Here is a 20,598-nt window from a genome sequence, read left to right as displayed (position 1 = left end):
ATTTTCACTGGCTATCCTCCATGCCTGGAATACCCTCCCTCCTCATTTCTACTTCCTGGTTTTCCAGGCTTCCTTCAAGTCCCAGCTAAAAAATTGCCTTTTTCAATCCTCCTAATTTGAGTGGTTTCCTTCTGTTGTTTATCTCCAATTTATCCTGTTGGTGGCTTCTTTGTACGTAGTCATTTGCACATTGTCTCCTGTATTAGACTGTGAGCTTCTTGAGAGCAGAGACTTTTTTTTGCCTTTTTTTATATCCCCAGTGCCTGGTACATAGCAGGTACTTAGTAAATATTTATTGACTGACAGTCTAAAATAATTTGGGGTTGGTGACTTTGGTGGAAAATGTTCATTGCTTAATCTAGGGTAAGATCACCATTTTTTTTGTGTTTTGTTTTCACTCTCTTAATGTCTCTCATATTTCTCCCTACAAATACACATATTCATGGCACTTAGAATGTATTTGTGTGGATGTTCACATATCTATAAAATGGCATATATTATATATATATATATATAATATATGTCATAACTAAAGACCATCAGGAGCTAATGGCATAAAGGAAAATAACAATTAGTTAACATATTCATTAGGGTCCCGTTTATAGTTGCTTAATGAAGAATAATAATTACTTAACTTAAGTATAATGCTATGCCATGATTTTAATGATCATCATTGGACTATATATAGGGAGTCTTGGTCTCTGCTAAAGCACGAGGAAAAAACTTTAAAAAAAAATGATTGTGATTGATAAAATGTGGAAATTGGACCCTAATTGCTGCCTTTTCTAATGATTCTTTTTAGTGGCATTAGCCCAAGTTGAATCTTTAGTCCTGATATATGTTATCAAGGGGTGGGGAACTTGCAGTCTCAAGGCCACATGTGGCCCTCTGGGTCCTCAAGTACAGCTGTTTTACTGAATCCAAACTTCGCAGAACAAATCCCCTTCATAAAAGGATTTGTTCTGTAAAACTTGGACTCAGTTAAAATGCTGTACCCAAGGACCTAAAAGGCCACAGGTTCCCCACCCCTAGTATACATACCCATGACATAATGCAAATTAAGTTGTTGAAAAAGCAGTTTACAACCTGTAGCAGAATGTAAATTCCTCACCTTAAGGATATGAATTTGCATGGGACAAGTTTAATCCAGATTAATTCTGAAGGTCATCTTTCTTTTGAGGTAATGTTTTCCAGGGGAAAAGAAACTCCATGGTACTTTCCAAAGTCATGGGCCCTCTTTCAAGTCATTAGGGTGTCAATCTGGAAATTCATGCCATCCACAAATGTTTCTGATCAACTTTCTACTTGCACATGGTGCTGCTGCACTGAAGCAAATTAGTGAAATGAACTTGACTCTCGTCACCCTGGAGTTTAGAATTTGAGGCAGGTTATTGTTTTCAGGCAAGAGGCAACATGTTGTAGCAGATAGAGGGGTGGCTTCGGCGTCAGAAAGACATGCGTAAAAGTCCTTCATCTGACTTTCCCTCTCAGTGTCTCCACCAGCTGATCTTCTAAGACTGTAAGAGGCAGAAGAGCTGCTGATCTCTATCAGTGGAGGTAATTTCTAGCACTGATGAAATCATGGGTCTTCCCTCCTAACTCCCCCTCCCCCTAATTGTTTTCATGTAGTAAATTAAGGAAAGTGGATAAGTTCATGAAACCTTCCAAAGCGCTTACCTTCCTCCCAGGGAGTTGATGTAGAGGGAGAATACAACCTCATATCAACAATTATTTAGCATTTCCTTAAGATTCATTAATATGCTAGCTTCTGTAAAGAACAATGGAGCAGGTCTCTGGACCATATCTCCCATTCTAAGCGACATGTTGGAGGAGGGTGTTTAGCTCTGTGAGCTGATTATCCTTGAGCAGCAAAGAGAAGGCTTGGTGGACTAAATTCAGCTTTTACATGCACAAAGGGGACACCATCCTGTGAAGAGGTGAATAGGAAGTGCCAGGATGAGCAGAGGAGGAATATAGATTGATAAGGCCCATGACTTTTGATAAGTCTGAGGAAGCCTGCACCTTGACCTGACTTTGAGATCCTCAGCTTGAAGCATTAAAAACAAAATTGCTTGTTTGTTGTTTACCCAGGAAACAAATAACTAACTCTCTAGATTTTTCTCCTTAATTATTGTAGGAAGCCCCATCTATTAGGAGGCATCTTGCCCAGGGCATCCTCTGTATAACCTGAAAATTCTGGGTGGATATGATTTTTGGTCTGGGGAGAGTTCTTAAAATCTGTTTCATTTTACTTCTTTAGAAGTATCGTGGTGACAAAAAGAACTAAGAACAGCTCATGACTCCCTATTATTACACTATTACACCCCTCCCTGTTCTTCATTAAACTCTGGTCTTGTTCTGGTACAGTATTTTACTCTTGAAATGTTGTTTGCATGTACTACCACCTACTTTAAATTCTTATGATAACTTTGGAGTGGAAAATACTGTACTTATTGATATGTAAACAGTTGTACTGGGAGGATAGAAAATATTTTCTTTTATTTCATGTAGTGATAGAAAAATAGTCTTCAAAAATACATTGTTAAGCTTGTGGGTATATTAAAGTAGAATTTGTATTATATACAGTAAGGCAATATATCAAATAGCATCCTTCTGTGGTTGTCTTTTAAATTAAAGTGAACATTGCCAAATTTGTTTTCTCTTTCTCTTTCTTTCTTTCTCTTTCTTTCCCTCTTTCTCCCTCCTTTCCTTCCTTCTTCCCTTCTTTCTTTCCCTTCCTCCTTTCTTCCTCCCTTTCTTCCTTCTCTCCCTCCCTCCCTTCTTCCTTCTTCCTTCCTCTCCTTCCCTTCCTTCCTTCCCTCTCTGCTTCCTTCCTTTCTTCTTTCCCTCCCTCCCTCCCTCCTTCCTTCTCTCCTTCTTTCCTTCTTACTAAAAAGTATCTTGGGTGCACAAGATATATCCATTGTGCTGCAATGTAACAGGAAAATATTGAGAGGGATTTGCCCAATTAAGAGGAATAGCTTCCACAAAAGAAGCTTTAAATTTCCCAATTAAATATTTTTAGAGGCTCTGGGATACTATGCAATTTAGAAAGATCTTTAAGATAGTGTTCAAACTATCTTAAAAAAAACACAACAACAAGCCAAGGCATTGTTTTTTCCTAGCACATCAGCAATCCATGTGTAAGGAGTGGGATATACCATAACAAATCAACAAATAAGTCATATTTTCTGGGATTTTTTTTTTAGTGCATTCAATTTGGGCAGTCCTAACAAAATGAGAGAGGAATGCAAATCTTAAGGAACTGATTTGCAGCTTGGAGCTTCATGGCACATGATGTCCTTTCTCCTTCCTCCCTTCTATAGGAGTGCATGGATTATGGATGTGTGCCAGCACATCCATGGCCCATGCTCTATGTATGCCTACATTCCTTTCTATGGCATTAAACAATTTTGTCTATTTAGTTTACTTTGGTTATGTACTGAGCCATGAATCCCCTATCAAAATAATGTATCTATCAGTATCCCCCTCCCACCAAGAAAACTAAGTGATGTGCTTTTATTTTATTTTACATGTTATTGTATACCTACTAGCAGAAATTAAAACTGCAAATTACAATTAGAAAACAAAATAATTTGTTCTGGCATCAACTGTTTGAAAGTAGATGACTGGCTGAAAGTGAAGCATAAGAAGGTGTGAGCTGCAGATGAGTTTTAGTTAGTGCCATTTCTAAACCGCATTCTTGGACATTCTATATTTGATTGCGTTTAACTTATTCTGTAGTGTTACCTGAAGAAAAATCACATTTTAATGAATCAATCAGTTACTTAAAGGAGTGCATAAAACAAGTTGGATCCAGGTAATCCAACCCACCAGTCTGAAGTCTGCAGTCACCTGGTGGAGAGGTGCAGTAGGACAGGTTTTTCTCAGCTTGGTTGTGTTGCAGGGGCTGAGGAGTTTCCTTAGCAGATTCTTCAAATGTCACCGTGGCCTGAGCTTTTGGGTCTTGCATCAGCACCAGGATGTTATTATCCATAACCCTCGATACCTTGGCATACTCCTTACTGATGTCAGGAGTGCTGGCCTGCTCTGTATTGGCATTGCTTTCTTTCTGTTTTGGTAGCAATGATAATGCGCCATCTTTGTTGACTTTGTGAATCTCCACATAATCCATGGGCCTGGGAGACATAAAAGGCATTTTCTCATTGGGTAGCAGCCATGTTTTATCTTGGTCAGCCTTGGAATGGAAGTGTTCCAACTCATTCTGCTTATCTGTTGTTTTTTCCCCCACAGCATCAATGGTTGTTGAGTAATTTAAAACATGATTCTCTTCTTTCTTCAGTGAAACAGCTGGAACGTTCATAGTGCCCAGGGCCACCTTACAAATGTCGGCAATGTTGTGGTAAGAGGATCTTAGGGTGTGGTTACTGGATTGCTGTGGTATAGGCCATGTTGAAGATTTGGATGCAATGGCATTGAAATAAGGGATTTTGCCTTCCAAGTTTATGCTCTGGGGGTCCCAATTGTGGTTTATTTTTGTTCCAGGATCATCTGCCTTCTCACTGATCTCTGGAATGGTGAAGGTTGGTGGAGGGACCCGGGGCTCTTCACACTTCTCAGACAAGAGAGAAGGACTATCACAGCTCCCCCTGCCAGAGTCACTGTCTGGGTCAAGGTGCGTGGGCTTCATGCTTTGGCTAGGATGATCTTTTTCATGGTTGGGCATCAGCTGCTGGTCCTCACTGTCGTCCACTTCCAGAAACTCTACCAGAAGATCCTCACAGTCTGAAGTAGGAGGGAAGCCCTGGCACCCTAAGGCACTCAAAAGTTCTTCAGACTTCCCTTTCTATTAAAATAACAACGACAACAACAATAATTGTCATTAGAATTGTTCTTTTTCTATTAATCTTAATGACATTTTTTTTTTTTTCCTTTCTTACATGGTCTGGGAGTCACTGGGCTGGAAGGTCAGTGATACAGGGTAATCTAGTTGTTTTTTTTTTAATAGGCAGTGTTGGTAGGACAGGTGATTGGCGCTGTTGTATAGTTTATCCCAAGTCCATGTAAAGGGGTATGCTAGAGGTAGTATGGTTATGGTGGTATAGTACAAAGGGTACTAGACTAGAGGTTGGGAAAACTGGGTCAATCTTTGAACAGTGTGACCATGGACAACCTTTATAAGCCTTAGATTCCTCAGCTAAAAAAGGATCTAATAATGTTTGCTTTGAGAAGCAGTGTGGTATAATGGCTAAAGGGAGAGCCTTGATGTCATGAAGATGTGGGTTTGAGTCCTGCTCTGATACATACTGGTTATGTCATCCTTGGCAAGGGACTAAACCTTGCAGTGCCACAGGAAAATTCTCTAATATTATGAATTATGCTTGAATTCCTGCTCTGCATTGGCGTAGGGAGTTTCCACACCCAGAATTCCACACCAGTGAAATCACAGGCCCAGAGCACATATGCATACACATAACCTCCTGGATTTTCAAATCTGCTCTGCTCCCCTCATAGAATTTTGGTGAGAAAGTAATGTACCTGAAAATTCTTTGTGAAGGAAACTCTAAAAAAGTTTATCAAAAACATTATATACATGTAAGATTTTTTTTATTATTCTATTGAAGGATGAAATTAAAAGCTTAGTTTTTTTCCTTTTTAAAAAAAAATCTGAAGAACATCTGAAACCTCTCCAAAGTGGTGTTTTCATTCACTATACTTCCTTCCCAAGAGACGCAATTTTACCTCAAGGTTTGTCATCCACAATGAATCTGATGCAAGTCACACATTTGTATTAAAACTGAGCAACTGGTATCCATAAGTCTGCTTGCAGGGGTCCTGTTTGTGCCCCTTTGTACAACAGAAATTGAGGTGGTGACCGTGGTCACACCTCAGTGGGGGCCTTCTGGATGAGAAGTGCTTTTGTCCTCCTTTTGAATTCATCACGCTTTCTAAATGCCCATGGTTCCCAGTCAGTGGCAGACTGAAAGAATCTTGCATAGAAAATGACATTTTTGGAATATTCTCCTGGGCTAACTCATCTTTCTCCCTTATTCCCACCTTGATTACTCTCTTTCCTCTCTTCCCAGTTCTCTTGCCACTTTTGTGATTTGACTCATCCTTGCCCCTTCTCATATACACATTCCTGCAGGGCAGCAAGGTTGTCAGGGGCACTAAGGAGCCTGTAAGTGCTCAGTTTAACCTCCTAAGGTAGGACAGACATTTGATTATTGAATCTTCATTTGCTAGTCCCTCTTTTCTTTAAGATGCAGCTCAGGCTCTATTTTCTACATGAAGATTTTTCTGATTCCCCCAACTGCCTATGTCTTCCCCCTCAGACTACCTTGTATTGTGTTTAACTACTCTGAATATATTTGTCTTTATTCACTTCAGATTTATTCTGAACATATTTTTATATGTATTTATTGTCTCCCCTATTAGAATGTTAGTTCTTTCTAACAAATTTATATTTCATTTTTTTCCAATTACATGTAAAAATAATTTTTAACATTCAGTTTTTTAAATTTTGAGTTCCAAATTTTCTCCCTCCCTCCCCCTGCTCCTTCTTGAGAAGGCAAGAAATTTGATATAAATTATACATGCGCCATCACACAAAACATATTTTCATATTAGCCATGTTAGGATGTTAGCTCTAGGTCAGCAGGGATTGCTTCGTTCTTTGTATTTGTACACCAGTGCCTGACATTTCATAAGGATTTAATAAATCTTCATTGATTTATTGATCACTGGCACCCCAGGTTTTAGATTTGTGAAAGACTCCATTGCTAGAAGGACAATTATAAGAGGCTTTTTGCTTTTTTTTTTTTTTTTGGCAGAGGAAAAGCTTACTACAATAATATACTTTACATGTTAGAGAGTTATTTTATGTTCTCATTCATTGGCACTCACTTCCAGCAGATGGGTATCAAATCCTTTTATTTTGGGGCCTGGGACAGGTGGCAGGAGGCAGGTGATCATGCTATAAAAAACAGTAAAAAATTTGTGAGGTTAGACAAACATCATCTTTCCCTCCCCCCAGGATTCAAATCATTCCCAAATGTATCCACTTTGTATACAGACAAGGTCCTGTAAGCAAAAATGTAGGGTCTGAAGACAGTGCGAGAGCAGATTGCGGCAGAGCAGGATATCATAGAATTAACAAGCCTTGAATTGCTCCTGGGCCTGATGAGTGAATCTGTGCCTTCCTCAGATCCTCCTTTCTCCAACTTTATCCCATTTCTACCTGCTGTTTGACCATTTCCACACTTAGCAGACTTCTTAGACAGACAAAGGGCCAGATTAAAATAAGTCCATTTTGTTACTTGTTGGTAGTTTTGATTAAAAAAAAATTGATGAAGGAAGAGAAGTAGAGCTAATGTCTGAAAGGGGGTGTTCGGATTAAATGGATAATCTCTGCTCTCTCTATTCCTGTTATCTCGGGTAATCAAACTCTGGCAGGGTTCTTAGAGACAGCGACACACCTGTAACCCTTCAGAGCCATTGTCCAGACTATGATCAAACAAACGACAGAGGAGAGCACAGCCACGAAGATCCAAACCGTGGTGTCTTTCGTTTTGATGTCTAGAAACAAACAGGAGAAAAGCTTAAGCCACACAAATCATTCTCCAAATCAATGAGACACTCCCTCTAAACATTGGGGATAGGTTTAGTCCTCTCCTTTTTACCCATTCCTTTGAATGGGAAACTTTAAAAAAAATTTTTTTTGAACGGAAAACTTATAGAAATGGGGCAGATTGAATGAAACAATGTCCAGAAATTCTATTAATTTTTTTCCCTTACATGCAAGGATGGGAAATATTGAAGTGCTGTAAGTTGTCACAATTTTTGATTTTTGTAGGATTTTGATTTCAATGGATTCTAAAATCATTGGATATTAGCATTATAGGGGACCTGGGAGGTCATCTCTTTTAATCCTCTTATTTTCTAGATGAAGAAATTAAGTCTCAGAGAGATCACATGACTTTGCCCAAGGACACAGAGTTTAATGGTTGGGATAGTATGAGAGCTCAGGTTCTTTTGCCTCTGATCCCATGTTCTTTTCACTACACAAGGCTGGTCATAGCATCATTATCCTGGTTTCTGCTTTCACACTGCTTTTTGGGGACCATTAAGATGGCAGCTAGGTGGCATAGTGGATAGAGCACTAGGCTTGGAATCAGGACAACTCATCTTCCTGAGTTCATATCTGGTCTCAGACACTTACTAGCTGTGTGATCATGGGCAAGTCAATTAACCCTGTTTGTCTCAGTTTCCTCATCTGTAAAATGAGCTGGAGAAAGAAATGACAAACCACTCCAGTATCTTTTCCCAGAAAACCCCAAATGGGGTCATGAAGAGTTGGACATGATGGACTCAACAACAACAAAGATGACATTCATAGGAATGTAAACCACTCTCTTGCCTAGCACTTTGCCCATAATTCTAGCCCTGGAAACGGGTGGCCTAGTTAATTGAGCAGAAGCTCTATGCCTTGTGGCACCTCCTATTAGGGTTGTACAAACTGAGAAATGTTCTTGGCCAGGCCCTACAGGGATGATGGAACAGCAGGCCTTAATTGGGACATGAAGGTCTCCTAAACATAGGACTTGTAGGTAGCTTTGTCAGAGAAACCAGGGCTCAGTTTTGATTACATGGGTAGCAATGATGCCATTCAGGTTGACCCTGTACTGGGTACAGAGAATTTTAGCCCCTTCTCCACTCTTATTTCCCTTGGTTCTGGTGCTTCCAAATTTCTACCTTTATTTGAAATGGGATGACAGACAAAAATCTCCAGTTACTTACCACTGGGTATCAGAATTGAACTTTCAGGGCTCCACTGACTCCAAGAGCCATGGTCTGGTTTACAACGAATCTCTACAAGGTATTTCTGTCCCAGGTACAAGCTGAAGATTTTAAACTGTGTCTGCTGACCAGCAAAATGGGTCTAGGGAGGAACATGGTAAATAGGAGTCACTTGAGCTCTTTGCTAGCAAGAGTCTGAGGGGTTCTTGATTATCTGCAGAGTCAGTCCCAGTAATTGGGCTCAGGAAAGGCCTGATGTTGTAGGTCCTAGACCAGGGGTGGGAAACCTGTGGCCTTGAGGCCACATGTGGCCCCATAGGTCCTCAAATGTGGCCCTTTGACTGAATCCAAACTTCATACAACAAATCCCCTTAATAAAAGGATTTGTTCTGTAAAACTTAGATTCAGTCAAAAGGCCACACCCAAGGACCTAAAAGGCCACATGTGACCTCAATGCTGCAAGTTCCCCACCCTGTCCTAAATTCACCCTTTCTTGTCACCCTATCCGTCTTTGGTACCCATCCTTCCCCTTCACCCCATTTTGAAATCAGATCCTTAAACTGGCATTGATAGTGGATAAATACAGCTGGGATTTTGAAGACACAAATATGGAACTGGCTTACGTCATCCTGGGTCCTATGGGGAGGTAGGGTTCAGAAGCTAATGAGGAAGGCTGGACAGAATAAGAAATGCCCATAAGAGCAGAGCCTGGAATTTTAAGTAGTATTTGCTCATGCTGATGGAAATGCTAAGATCCATATTATCATTCAAACTCAATGCTGGACTAAGGTGCCTAGTTAGTGGTTGTGGGTAGCTGCTCAAATATGGAAACAGGAAGGCCCTGGGAAAAGATGACTCACCTCCCACTCTGCTGCTTTCTCAGGTTTTAGTCGCAATTCATACTGAAGAGTTAGCCAACCAGACCTAACATCAACCAGGGCAGGTGGAGACCATTTCAGCCACAGATATGGTTTTTCATCTTCTGGTTGTTTAACTTCTAAAGTTAGGTTCAAAGGAGGGTCCGGTTCAACTGTGGAAATTAAAGGAACTCCTTTAGTACTTGCTAGTATAGAACATTGGATATTTTGTTTATTCCCCCTTGCATTGTGAGCTATCTTCTTTGTGCATAGAAGTTCTCCTCTCCATAGGATTGTAAGTCCATGGAGGCCAGGGACCATGTCTGACACCCATTGCCATTACTAATGCTTAGCATTAGTAACTAGTGATCAACACACAATGTTTAGTTTATCTGTTGTCTCTGAAACTCCTACTTCATTAGTACCCTCTGCCCCTAGGCTCCTCTGTCCCTCTGCTTGGAGAGGGTAGAGGGTAGATGGTGGAGAGCTCTTCCCAGATTGTCCATTCAAGTAAGCGGCCCAGGCCAGCCATTTCATAATTTCTCAATCATCTGTAGGACTTTATTTCCTTTCACCACACCCTTTTCAGCTTCTTCTTTTTTTTGTGTGTGTGTGTGTGTGTGCGTGGTATCTTTCACTATTATCAATTATGACCTCCTTTCAGGCAAGGGTTGTCTTTTGCCTTTCTTTGTATCCACAGCAGTTAGTATAATCCCTGACACTGGAGGTGTTTGACAAATATTTATTGACTGACTGACTTATGATGACAGTGGCAAGAAAATGTAGATGAAAAGAAGCTCAGACTTAACTTACCTTTTTGGGTCATCCTAATGTTTCACCACTGCTTGGACTCTTCTCATGCTATGGTGAATGATGATGGGATCTCCCAAGGCTGAATATCTCAAAGTCATTTCCCAATATAAAATTGGCATGTGCTTTGCATATGTTTGTTTAGCTTGGGGTGCAACAGGGTAAATGTTAAAATGGTCAATTCACTTGGCTAGAATTTTTGACATGTGCATAGTAAACATATGTCTTACTGTGGTATGGGGGTCGTCTTGAGTTCTCAAAGGCTAAGTGAGTGGAATATAGGCTCTAGTAGGTTCTCTCTTGCAGGAAAGTCTTCAAGAACAGTCCCAGTGTCTGACTGAATTAGTTAAGCTAGGGTCAATTTAACTAAATACAGAAAAAGTATCACCAATGATTGGGTGATCACTAGGCAGTGAATTCTTTGGCAAACCATGAAACAAAGAAAAGTTCATTATGTTCAGTCATGTGTACTCCTTCTGCCTCAGTAGTGACCATGGTGGAAAAGGGGGAGCAGAGGGTGCTGAATATTACATGTTTTTAGACTTTCTGTAGACTTTAACTTAATTGTAGGTACTGTAAATGTGAGATCACTACCTAAAGACCAAAGAACTGATATATTATTGGAGGAATGGAATCACGTTGATATTGATATTCTTGTGATAAAACTATGTAACGAAAGGAAGTTGTCACTACATGGAAGCATGTCTCATAGGTTTTCTTTGGTGATGCAAATAAAAGTACTGGTAGAGTTAGTTGGTTCAATTGTGTACTGAGGAAATAAAAACTATCCTTTCATGGGACACATGATCATTTCATCTTTCAGTACCCATGATGAGTAAGTAAAAATAGCTAGCATTTATATAACAGCACATTTATACAAACTTTTAAGGGTTGTAGAGAGCCGCACATGTATTATCTCAATGAATCATCACAACAACCTTGGGAAGTAGATACTATTATTATCCCTGTTTTATAGATGAGGAAACTGAGGTTGCGCGTGTGAAGCAACTTGCTCAAAATATACAACTAGTAAGTGTCTGAGGCAGGAATTGCACTCAAGTCTTCCTGACTCCAAGTCCAGCACTCTACCTACTGTGTCACCCAGCTACTCTAAAAACAGTTAATAAAGATAACTGTACTTATGCTGCAACATTTGTTACAGAGGATGAAGAGGCAAAAGAATTTTCCACAAAACATTTGACAAGATCCTTTAAACCAATAATACATATTCTTTGATTTTCAGTAACTTCAATGTAGCCTACCCAGAATACTCCCATACTTCTATCATGAATACTTTGTCTGAGAAGAGAATTGGGAAGGCACCAGATTTGGAGGGTTCTGGTCATTATTACAAAAAAGTAAATGGATTGTAGACATGAAATGACTTGTTACTGATAAAATATTCATATCAAAATTAATGTGACCATCTGCTGGTTAGAGCAAAAGTCAAAATCCACATGAAATTAGAAGAAAAGATAAAGATAAGATATTCAGAACAGTTGCATCTTTTCCAACCTGAAGTACTCAAATGAATTGTTGATGCTGAAAAAATTAGAAACAGAAAAAAACCTCCTACAAAGATATTGCTTTTGATTATCACAATGTCCTATTGAAGTTTAATTGGCTATAAATCAGCATCCACAAAGAGATGGCAAAGAAAGGCCAGGAACCATCTTGGCCAGCAAATATTTGATTTTGTTGGGGAGGTCAGAGAGATGGCAGTCAAGAACAATGCTGGTTTAGAGTGTAAATTCATTTTTGTAAAGCATTATGGTAGAATACTCTGAGCAGTGTCATTTCATAAAAATGAAGAGCAGCATATATACATAAAGTAGTAGACTAGTTTACAGAAAGCTTGATGTGAAGCCAAGATTCTTCTTCCTCAATGTCATTGAAAAGATGACAACAAATGGAAAGAAAATGCAATGGCTTTTTCAGCATTTCTATAACAATTTATTTTTATCATCAGTTATGATAAAAACAGTGATAGAAGAAACATCGGATTTGGACTCTAACACTTTGGTTTCCAATGTATTGTGGAAGAAAGTTGAAATGGCTCTTAAGCAGAAAAAGTTGAAAAGAATGGTTGTAGCAGATCAAGTACACACCCAAGAAATCTGGAGGTGACATAATTTTTAAAGCATCAAGGGATCATTAATAAGCAAAGAGAGGAGAAAATGGCAAAAGAAGAGGGAAAAATATCACACATGATATTGTTACCCCAAAAAGGTAACTGCAAGAATTCAATGCTACTAAACTACATGGCTACACATTCACATTTATACATAGCCTTGAGAATTATTTACATATGTCCCAAGGTTATTTGTAATGAAAACATAAGAAGGGAACAGAATTTTTGAATTTTCTATGGCAGATTGCATCTTTAGGGTCAAGTGCTTGACAGAAAGGTACAGAGAACACAAAACCTTGCTATTTTTGTTTGTTGATTTAAAAAAAAAGTATGAGTAGAGCAAAATGCAGCCTAGGATCAGATAAGATTCTTTGATAGAGACTACTACAGAGATAACTATTTTATTGCTCTCTTCTTACTGGTATCTTGAAAGCATAACATGGAGCTTATATGGTTCATCAAAAGTCTTCACTGTTTTCCTAGAGGATAGCTCATATGCAATTCAAATGGAAGAGGGATTCTCTGTAAGTGATGAGTTTCTCTAGATGCTTCCATTTGTGAACAACATTATGCTGAAGTTACTGAACATTTTAAGACCTCACTGATATTCATGATTTTTCAGAAGAGATTGACATGACAATCCACACAGAAAAAAACAAAGTGTATGAAAAATGCTTATTGTCCAGATTTTGACATGCAGTTGGATGGCTACTCTATTGAGTTAGTACATCAGTACTTCTATTTGGGACACTACAGACTGAAAACAAGTTGGGCCAAGTAATGATGAGGAAAAAGAGAGCTGACTAAATTCTATCTGTGAAACTATGCAGTGTGCTGCTCGCCAGTGTGAAAACCAATCATTTATAATAGAAATGCTCTGATAATGCTGTATGGCTCTTAGAATACCACAATCTCTGGAAAATGAAAGTTATTGATGATCCAGAAAGCAATGGAGAGATGCATGGTGGGGGAGTGGATGGTTCAAGGAGGCTGTAGCGTATTTCCTGTGATGCACTATGCACAAGAAATGTTAGGGAATAGGGATTGAACCTTTGATTTCATTGGTGTGGGGAAATCCCAGGTAAGGAAATTCCTTTTGCCAACGCTGGTTGGGAACTTCTATGCAACTTATAGTCTTATAGAGTTGTCTAGAGAACTGAGAAATTAAGTGACTTGTCCAGGGTGACACAGGCAATGTGTGTTAGAGGCAGGATTTAAATTCATGTCTTCCTGGCATCAATGTCACTTTTTTTATTTGCCATTCCACAGAAATGGCAGAAGAGAAATGTGTGATCAGGTGGGCTTGTCATGTGGCATGAGTAAGAGGTAGGAGGGAAATAGACCAAATGTTTCAATGGAACTTAGTAAAAGGATTCAGAGGAAGGTTGGAGGGCATGGAGAATGCTGTCACAGGATAAGAGGGAAACTGCACCAGCAGACCGCCTTCTTTTGCCTTCATCCCAGCTGGGCTGCTTCTTCACTGCTGAGTGATCTTGTCTTGGTGTATACAGGGGCAGAAGAGATGTGGCCCAGGTACATAAAATTGCATGTGGACTCTGAATGATATCCAAAGGGCAGGTAGGAGGGTACATTGTGCCTTTGTGTCATGTAATATCATTACATGGAAGGGCAAGTGATAGCATTTTGAGAAGTATCATAATTCAGAAGCTTTTTGCCACTCTGGCTACCATTTAGCACTTCCCATACCCCTAAAAGAACCCTAACACATTGCCTTCAGTGCCCAATAAATTAATCCAAATTGGCTAGCGGTAAACAATCCATTTCAAGGACAGCACTGGGTCTCAGTGATCTTTATGAAATATTCACCATTATGATTTTGGAAAAGCATCTTGTTATTTGTCTTTGTATCAAGTAGATCTCTTGTAATGGGCATGATGACACTTAACACAGTAACTGATGTTCAGATGACTATAGAACACTGCCAGTTTCTGAAGTGCCTCCTGAATCACTATTGGAGAATGAAATTATGTGCAGTACAGTTTTAATGTCAAACATATTTGATTGTCTTGTACTTATGGTAATACTTCAAGGATTCAAGGTTTTATCAGTGGGAGAATTCCTTCAAATAACATAGCACTGCCATATTATTAGTAGATGCCTTTGTGAATTGTCATAGCCAAATCATTCATTGTCTAGTGTCCAGTGAACCCCTAATGTTTGCTGTCAACTTCAAGTAGTAATCAACCTCTTGTGGTAATGAGCTTTACCAGGCTGGGCTTTGAATGATAGATATATAGTTGTCTATAGACAATTCAGAGTTATAAAACAGCTTGGTAAATATTTGGAAATTAGTCATCCATGGATAGTACACATGGAGCATTAGTGGTCCTTCCTTATCAAGTAGACTGCTTGGTGAACCAAAATGGTTCTCTCTCCAATAACGTCGGCTAAAAGGGAGAACACTAAAGTCTTGGAACTCATGTTGAAATGCCCTAAATGAAATCATAGAATTCCATACTCTCTGAAGAATTTTCTTCTCAGTTGAGGCTGACTCAAAGAATGATAGAGGGGCACATGGCAGGTGTAACATCACTCTGATACATTAGTGACCAAGAATTGCATAGCAGAAACAGTGTAAAGGAGAGAGATGCATGACCAAAATAGGTGGGTACTGGTCGTAGGGTAAGAGTAATGAATAATCATTGGACAGCCTGTGTGTCAACTGGTATTCATATAATGCTAAGAGAATTAGAGGGAGGCCCCCTAGCATGGAGGACAGACTCCCTTTGGAGGACTTAGAGGACACAGGTAAGAGTCCCATAGGTTGGGAGGCATGGATCAGCAATATTAGGGGAGAACCCATATCAATGAGATTCCAGTCCCATGGAAGTATTCAAGTAAGTGGCAGCTATAGCTGCCAAGTAGATGCATAAGAAAACCACAATCACATGATAAAGTGTGGCAGTTTAAGCAAACATCAGAACTATACTGGAAAAAAAGTCAAGAGTAGTAATGAAAGAAAAGAGATTTTAAGAAAAGAGGTGAGTGGCACCCATTCTTATTAAAAATACTAGAGAGCATAGGAATAAATGGAACTTACCTTAAAATGATGAGAATATTTATCAAAAATCCTCAGCAAGCATTATCTGCAATGGGGATGATCTAGAAGCCTTCCCAATACAATCAGCAGTGAAGCAAATATACCCATTATCACCTCCATTATTTAATATTGTACTAAAAATTTTAGCTAAAGAGAGAGGATTCTGGGAAGATGGTGGAATAGGGCAGAAAATCCCAAGCTCTCCAGATTTCCTCCACAAATAAGACAAAATAATGCCTCAAGGAGAACCCAGAGCAATAAAAATGAGCAAGAGTTGGGACAGAACAATGGTCCTCTTGGGACAAACAGAGAATTTTCTAGACTTTGTCCCTGCGAAGAGTAAACATCTCTAGGCTGGCTGTGCTGAAACAGCAAGTGGCAAGCCCTGGACCTAACTGGGTTGAGAGTCAGCCTCAGCCCCAGCTGCAGGAATTTTCACTTTGCTGACAGTGTAGAAAGTTGGGCATCTGAGGAGGGAAAGATTGAGGGAACTTCTGCTGATAAAGGATGCTAGGCCCAGATGTGCTGCCAAGATTCAGCCCTGGTTGAGAAGGAATACACATACGCCTAGTGAATGCGGAAGCAGTGGGGCGGGGATTCTGCTGGCTGTGGGCACTTACAGGAGGGCAGAATTCTTGGGTTTGGTTCCAGGTCAGAGGGGATAACTGAAGGAGGATCTGAGGGGAAAGGCACTATTTCCCATACTTTCAGACTAGAGGTGATTACAATAATAATCTTTTACAAATAAAAAAAATGAGCTGGCTAAGGAGAAAGAACCCAACCATAGAAAGTTACTATGGGGATAGAAAAGACCAGGGTTCATCTTCAGAGGAAGATATTGAAGCAAAAAAAGCTTCTCCTACCCCAAAGAGTATTGTCAAATAGTCACCTGCCCCAAAAGAATCTATAGAAGAACTTCAAAAGGCTTTAAAAATCAAATGAGAGAGCTTGAGGAAAAGTTTAAGAAAAATAAGAACAATCTAAGGCAAACGTGAAGATTATGAAAAGAAAGTCAACCAACTAGAAAAGGAGATCCAGAATCTTAAGGAAGAAAACGACTCCTTAAAAATTAGAATTGGGCAAGGGGAAGCTGAGAAGTTATAGGAGACTAAGAAATAACCAAACAAAATATAAAGAATGAAAAAAATAGAAGAGAAAGTGAAACATCACATAAGAAAAACAACTGATTTAGAGAACAGATTAAGAAGAGAAAACATAAGAACAATCCGACTACCCAAAAGCTGCTATCAAAAAAAGAATCTTGATACAATAATACAAGAAATAATTGAAGAAAATTGTCCTGAAGTGTTAGAACAAAATTCTAACAAAAAGTGTTAGAAATAGAAAAAATGCACTTATCACTACCTAAAGAGATTGTACAAGGAAAACCTACAGGAATATCATAACTAGATTCCAAAACCCCTAGCTCAAGGAGAAAATATTACAAGTAACAAGATAAAACCAATTCAAATAGGGCAGAGCTACAATTAGAATCACATGAGACCTAGTAGTGGCTATGTTAAAAGGCCTCAAGTCTAAGAACACTATATATTGAAGAGCAAAAGAACTGGGGTTGTAGCCAAAAATATCATACCCATCTAAGCTAAGCATAATCCCATATGAAAAAAAAATGGACATTCAATGAATTGCTGGACTTTCAGGATTTTGTTGCAAAAGACCTGAAATTAATAGAAAATTTGACATGCAAGATCCAAGAAAAATAAAAGGTAAACATCAAATACTAATTACAAGGGACTCAATAAGGACAGACTGTTTACTTTTTATATGAGGAAATGTCAATTGTCCATCCAAAATTGTTATTAGTAATTGGGTATTTTGAAAGAAAGATGTATGTGTATACATATATCTATCCATCCATCTATCTATCTAGCTATCTATCTACCTATCTACCTACCTACACAAACATATATGCTTAATTGTAGCCTTCTTGGGGGAGGGGGGGAAGAAGGGGGAAAAAGAACAAAATAAAAAGTCCACAGCAGAGAACAAAAGAAAACTTACAAGGAAGCAAAGAAAAGATGGACAGCTTGGGACACAATGTGTAGTATTTATTATATAGGCTTTTTCAAAGTGGAAATTTATTGCTGTATATTTTGAATACTCTCTTATACTCTGCTGTGCACATGGCAAAGCTTTTTTTTCTTTTGTATTTAAGTTTTAGTACTTAAGTTTATCATATGTTTCTTTTTCTTTTCTTATTGTGTATTTAAGTTTTAGTATTTAAGCTTAAAATAAATTAATAAATGAAGAAATGTTAGCTATAGTAATAAGAGAAGAGAAAGAAATTAAAGGAATTAGAATAGGCAATGAGGAAACAAAACTATCATTCTTTGCAGATGATATGATGGTATACTTAGAAAATCCTAGAGAATCAACTAAAAAATTACTTGAAATTATTAACAACTTTAACAAAGTTGCAACATACAAAATAAACCCACATAAATCATCAGCATTTCTACATATTACCAATAAAGTCCAGCAGCAAGAGATAGAAAGAGAACTTCCATTTAAAATAACTATAGACAATATAAAATACTTGGGAGTCTATCTGCCAAGATGAATCCAGGAACTACATGAACACAACTATAAAACACTTTTCACATGAATAAAGTCAAATCTAAACAATTGGAAAAATATTCATTGCTTGTGGGTAGGCCAGCCAACATAATAAAAATGACAATTCTACTTAAATTTATTTATTCTGTGTAATACCAATCAAACTGTCAAAAATATTTTATAGAGCTAGAAAAAATAATAACAAAATTTGCCTGGAAAGGATATCAAGGGATTCAACAACAAAAAAAAATTCAAAAGAAGGTGGTTTAGCTGTATCAGATCTCAAACTGTATTATAAAGTGGTAATTATCAAAGCAATCTGGTACTGGCTAAGAAATAGAGTGGTGGATCAGTGGAATAGATTAGGTACATATTACGTTATAGTAAATGACCATAGTAATCTAGCATATGATAAACTCAAAGATTCAACCTTTTGGAACAAAAACTCATTGTTTGACAAAAACTTCTGGGAAAACTGGAAAATAGTATGGCAGTAACTAGGTGTAGACCAACATCTCACACCATATATCAAGATAAGGTCAAAATGGATACATGATTTACACATAAAGGGTGATACCATAAGCAAATTAAGAGAACCTGGGATAGTTTATCTATCAGATTTATGGATAACAGAAGAATTTAGGACCAAAGAAAATATAGAGAGCATTACAAAATGTCAAATAGATAATTTTGATTATATAAAATTAAAAAGTTTTTGCACAAACAAAACCAATGCAACCAAAATCATAAGGAAAAAAGGAGAAAACAGGGAAAAATTTTTACAACAAATATCTCTGATAAAGATGTCATTTCTCAAATATATAGAGAACTGAGTCAAATTTATAAAAACACAAGTCATTCCCCAATTGATAAATGGTGAAAGGATATGAACAGGTAGTTTTCAGATGAAGAAATAAAAGCTATCAACAAAAAAATAAAAGTCATATGAAAAAATGTTCTAAATCACTATTGATCAGAGAAATGCAAATTAAAACAACCTCCTCACACCTATCAGAGTAGCTAATATGGCAAAAAAGGAAAATGTTGGATGTTGAAATACTGGGACATTAATACACTGTTGGTAGAGTTGTGAACTGATTCAACCGTTCTGGAGATCAATTTGGAATTATGCCCAAAGTGCTATGAAACTGTGCATACCCAATTTATACCACTGCAATCCAGCAATGCCACTGCTAGATCTATATCCCAAAGATATCCAAAAAACGGAAAAGAACCTATTTGTACAAAAATATTTATAGTAGCTCTTTTTGTGGTGGCTAAGGATTGGAAATCAGAGGGATGACCATCAATTGGTAATTGGCTAAACAAGCTGTGGCATATGATTGTAATAGAATATTATTGTGCTATAAGAAATGACAAGCAGGATGATTTCAGAAAATCCTGGGAAGACTTACGTGAACTGATGCATAGAGAAGTGAACAGAACCAGTCAAACATTGTACACAGTAACAGCAATATTGTTCGATGAAAAATTGTGAATAACCTAGCTATTCTCAGCAATATAATGATCCAAGATAATCCCAAAGGAATAATGATGAAGCATGCTATCTGCATCCAGAGAAAGAACTGATAGTGGTTAAATACAGACTGAAGCATGCTATTTTTCACTTTCTTTCTCTCATTTTTTCCTTTCGATTCTTCTTGCACAAAATGACTAATATGTAAATGTTTTACATAATTACCCATGCATAACCTATATCTGATTGCTTACCATCTCAGGGAGGAAGAAGGGAAGGATAGAATTTGGAACTCAAAACTTTAAGTAAAAATGTTAAAAAATTTAAAAAAAGAAGAGCTGAGTAGGAAAGGGAAATTATTTCAAAGCGAGGAAATAGCCTTTAAGTTATGCCATGTCAAAGGAGGGAGAGCATTCAAAGATCATTTATGAATGAAAAATTACAAGTAGATTTTTAGTTCTGCCTTATACTGGCTATGACTCCTTATCACTCCTTGTCAGACTGCTCCTCACTTGAGACAGTAACAGGCAAGGTCTGTCTCAGTTTAAATAGAATCTAGACAGTTTAATAGTCAGCTGTGTATTATTTCTGTGAATGGGGGCACAGATCATTCAAAGCTACACAATGGACTTTCTGCTGTTTATTTTCCCAGCAGATTTATGTCAATATATTATTAATATAACAAGGACCTGCTATTTCATGAGTGTGGGAACTCCCTCTACTGATGCAGATTAAATCCTTTCTCATAATTCTGAGATGAAATGATTTGCATGTGATCACACCTAGAAAGTGTCAAGAAGAGTGATGTGAACTAAAATCCTTCTGATTCCAAGACTCTTTTTGCCATGCTACCTGGTTCTCTTCCTTCCTTCTTCCTTCTTCCTTCTTCCTTCTTCCTTTCCTTTCCTTTCCTTTCCTTTCCTTT

At 38.1% G+C, this 20,598-nt stretch overlaps 1 protein-coding gene across 4 annotated transcripts in view; it reads right to left on the bottom strand.

Annotated features, from left to right (window-relative positions):
- Window positions 1–2,888: 2,888 nt before the first annotated feature.
- Window positions 2,889–20,598, bottom strand: part of PRLR (prolactin receptor) — a 207,783-nt gene continuing 190,073 nt past the window's right edge. For all 4 annotated transcript variants that reach the window (XM_027846288.1, XM_027846287.1, XM_027846289.1 and 1 more), the window contains 5 exons: window positions 9,621–9,790; window positions 8,761–8,902; window positions 7,440–7,539; window positions 6,868–6,937; window positions 2,889–4,807 (listed from right to left, as the gene is read on the bottom strand). In XM_027846288.1, coding sequence (XP_027702089.1) covers window positions 3,785–4,807; window positions 6,868–6,937; window positions 7,440–7,539; window positions 8,761–8,902; window positions 9,621–9,790 — 1,505 coding nt within the window. In that variant the 3' untranslated portion in view covers window positions 2,889–3,784. The remainder of the gene's footprint in view (window positions 4,808–6,867; window positions 6,938–7,439; window positions 7,540–8,760; window positions 8,903–9,620; window positions 9,791–20,598) is intronic.

The sequence above is a fragment of the Vombatus ursinus genome, unplaced genomic scaffold (assembly GCF_900497805.2).
Source record: "Vombatus ursinus unplaced genomic scaffold, bare-nosed wombat genome assembly UNPS02015106.1, whole genome shotgun sequence".
Lineage (NCBI taxonomy): Eukaryota > Metazoa > Chordata > Mammalia > Diprotodontia > Vombatidae > Vombatus > Vombatus ursinus.
This window is presented reverse-complemented; position numbering and strand designations above follow the sequence as displayed.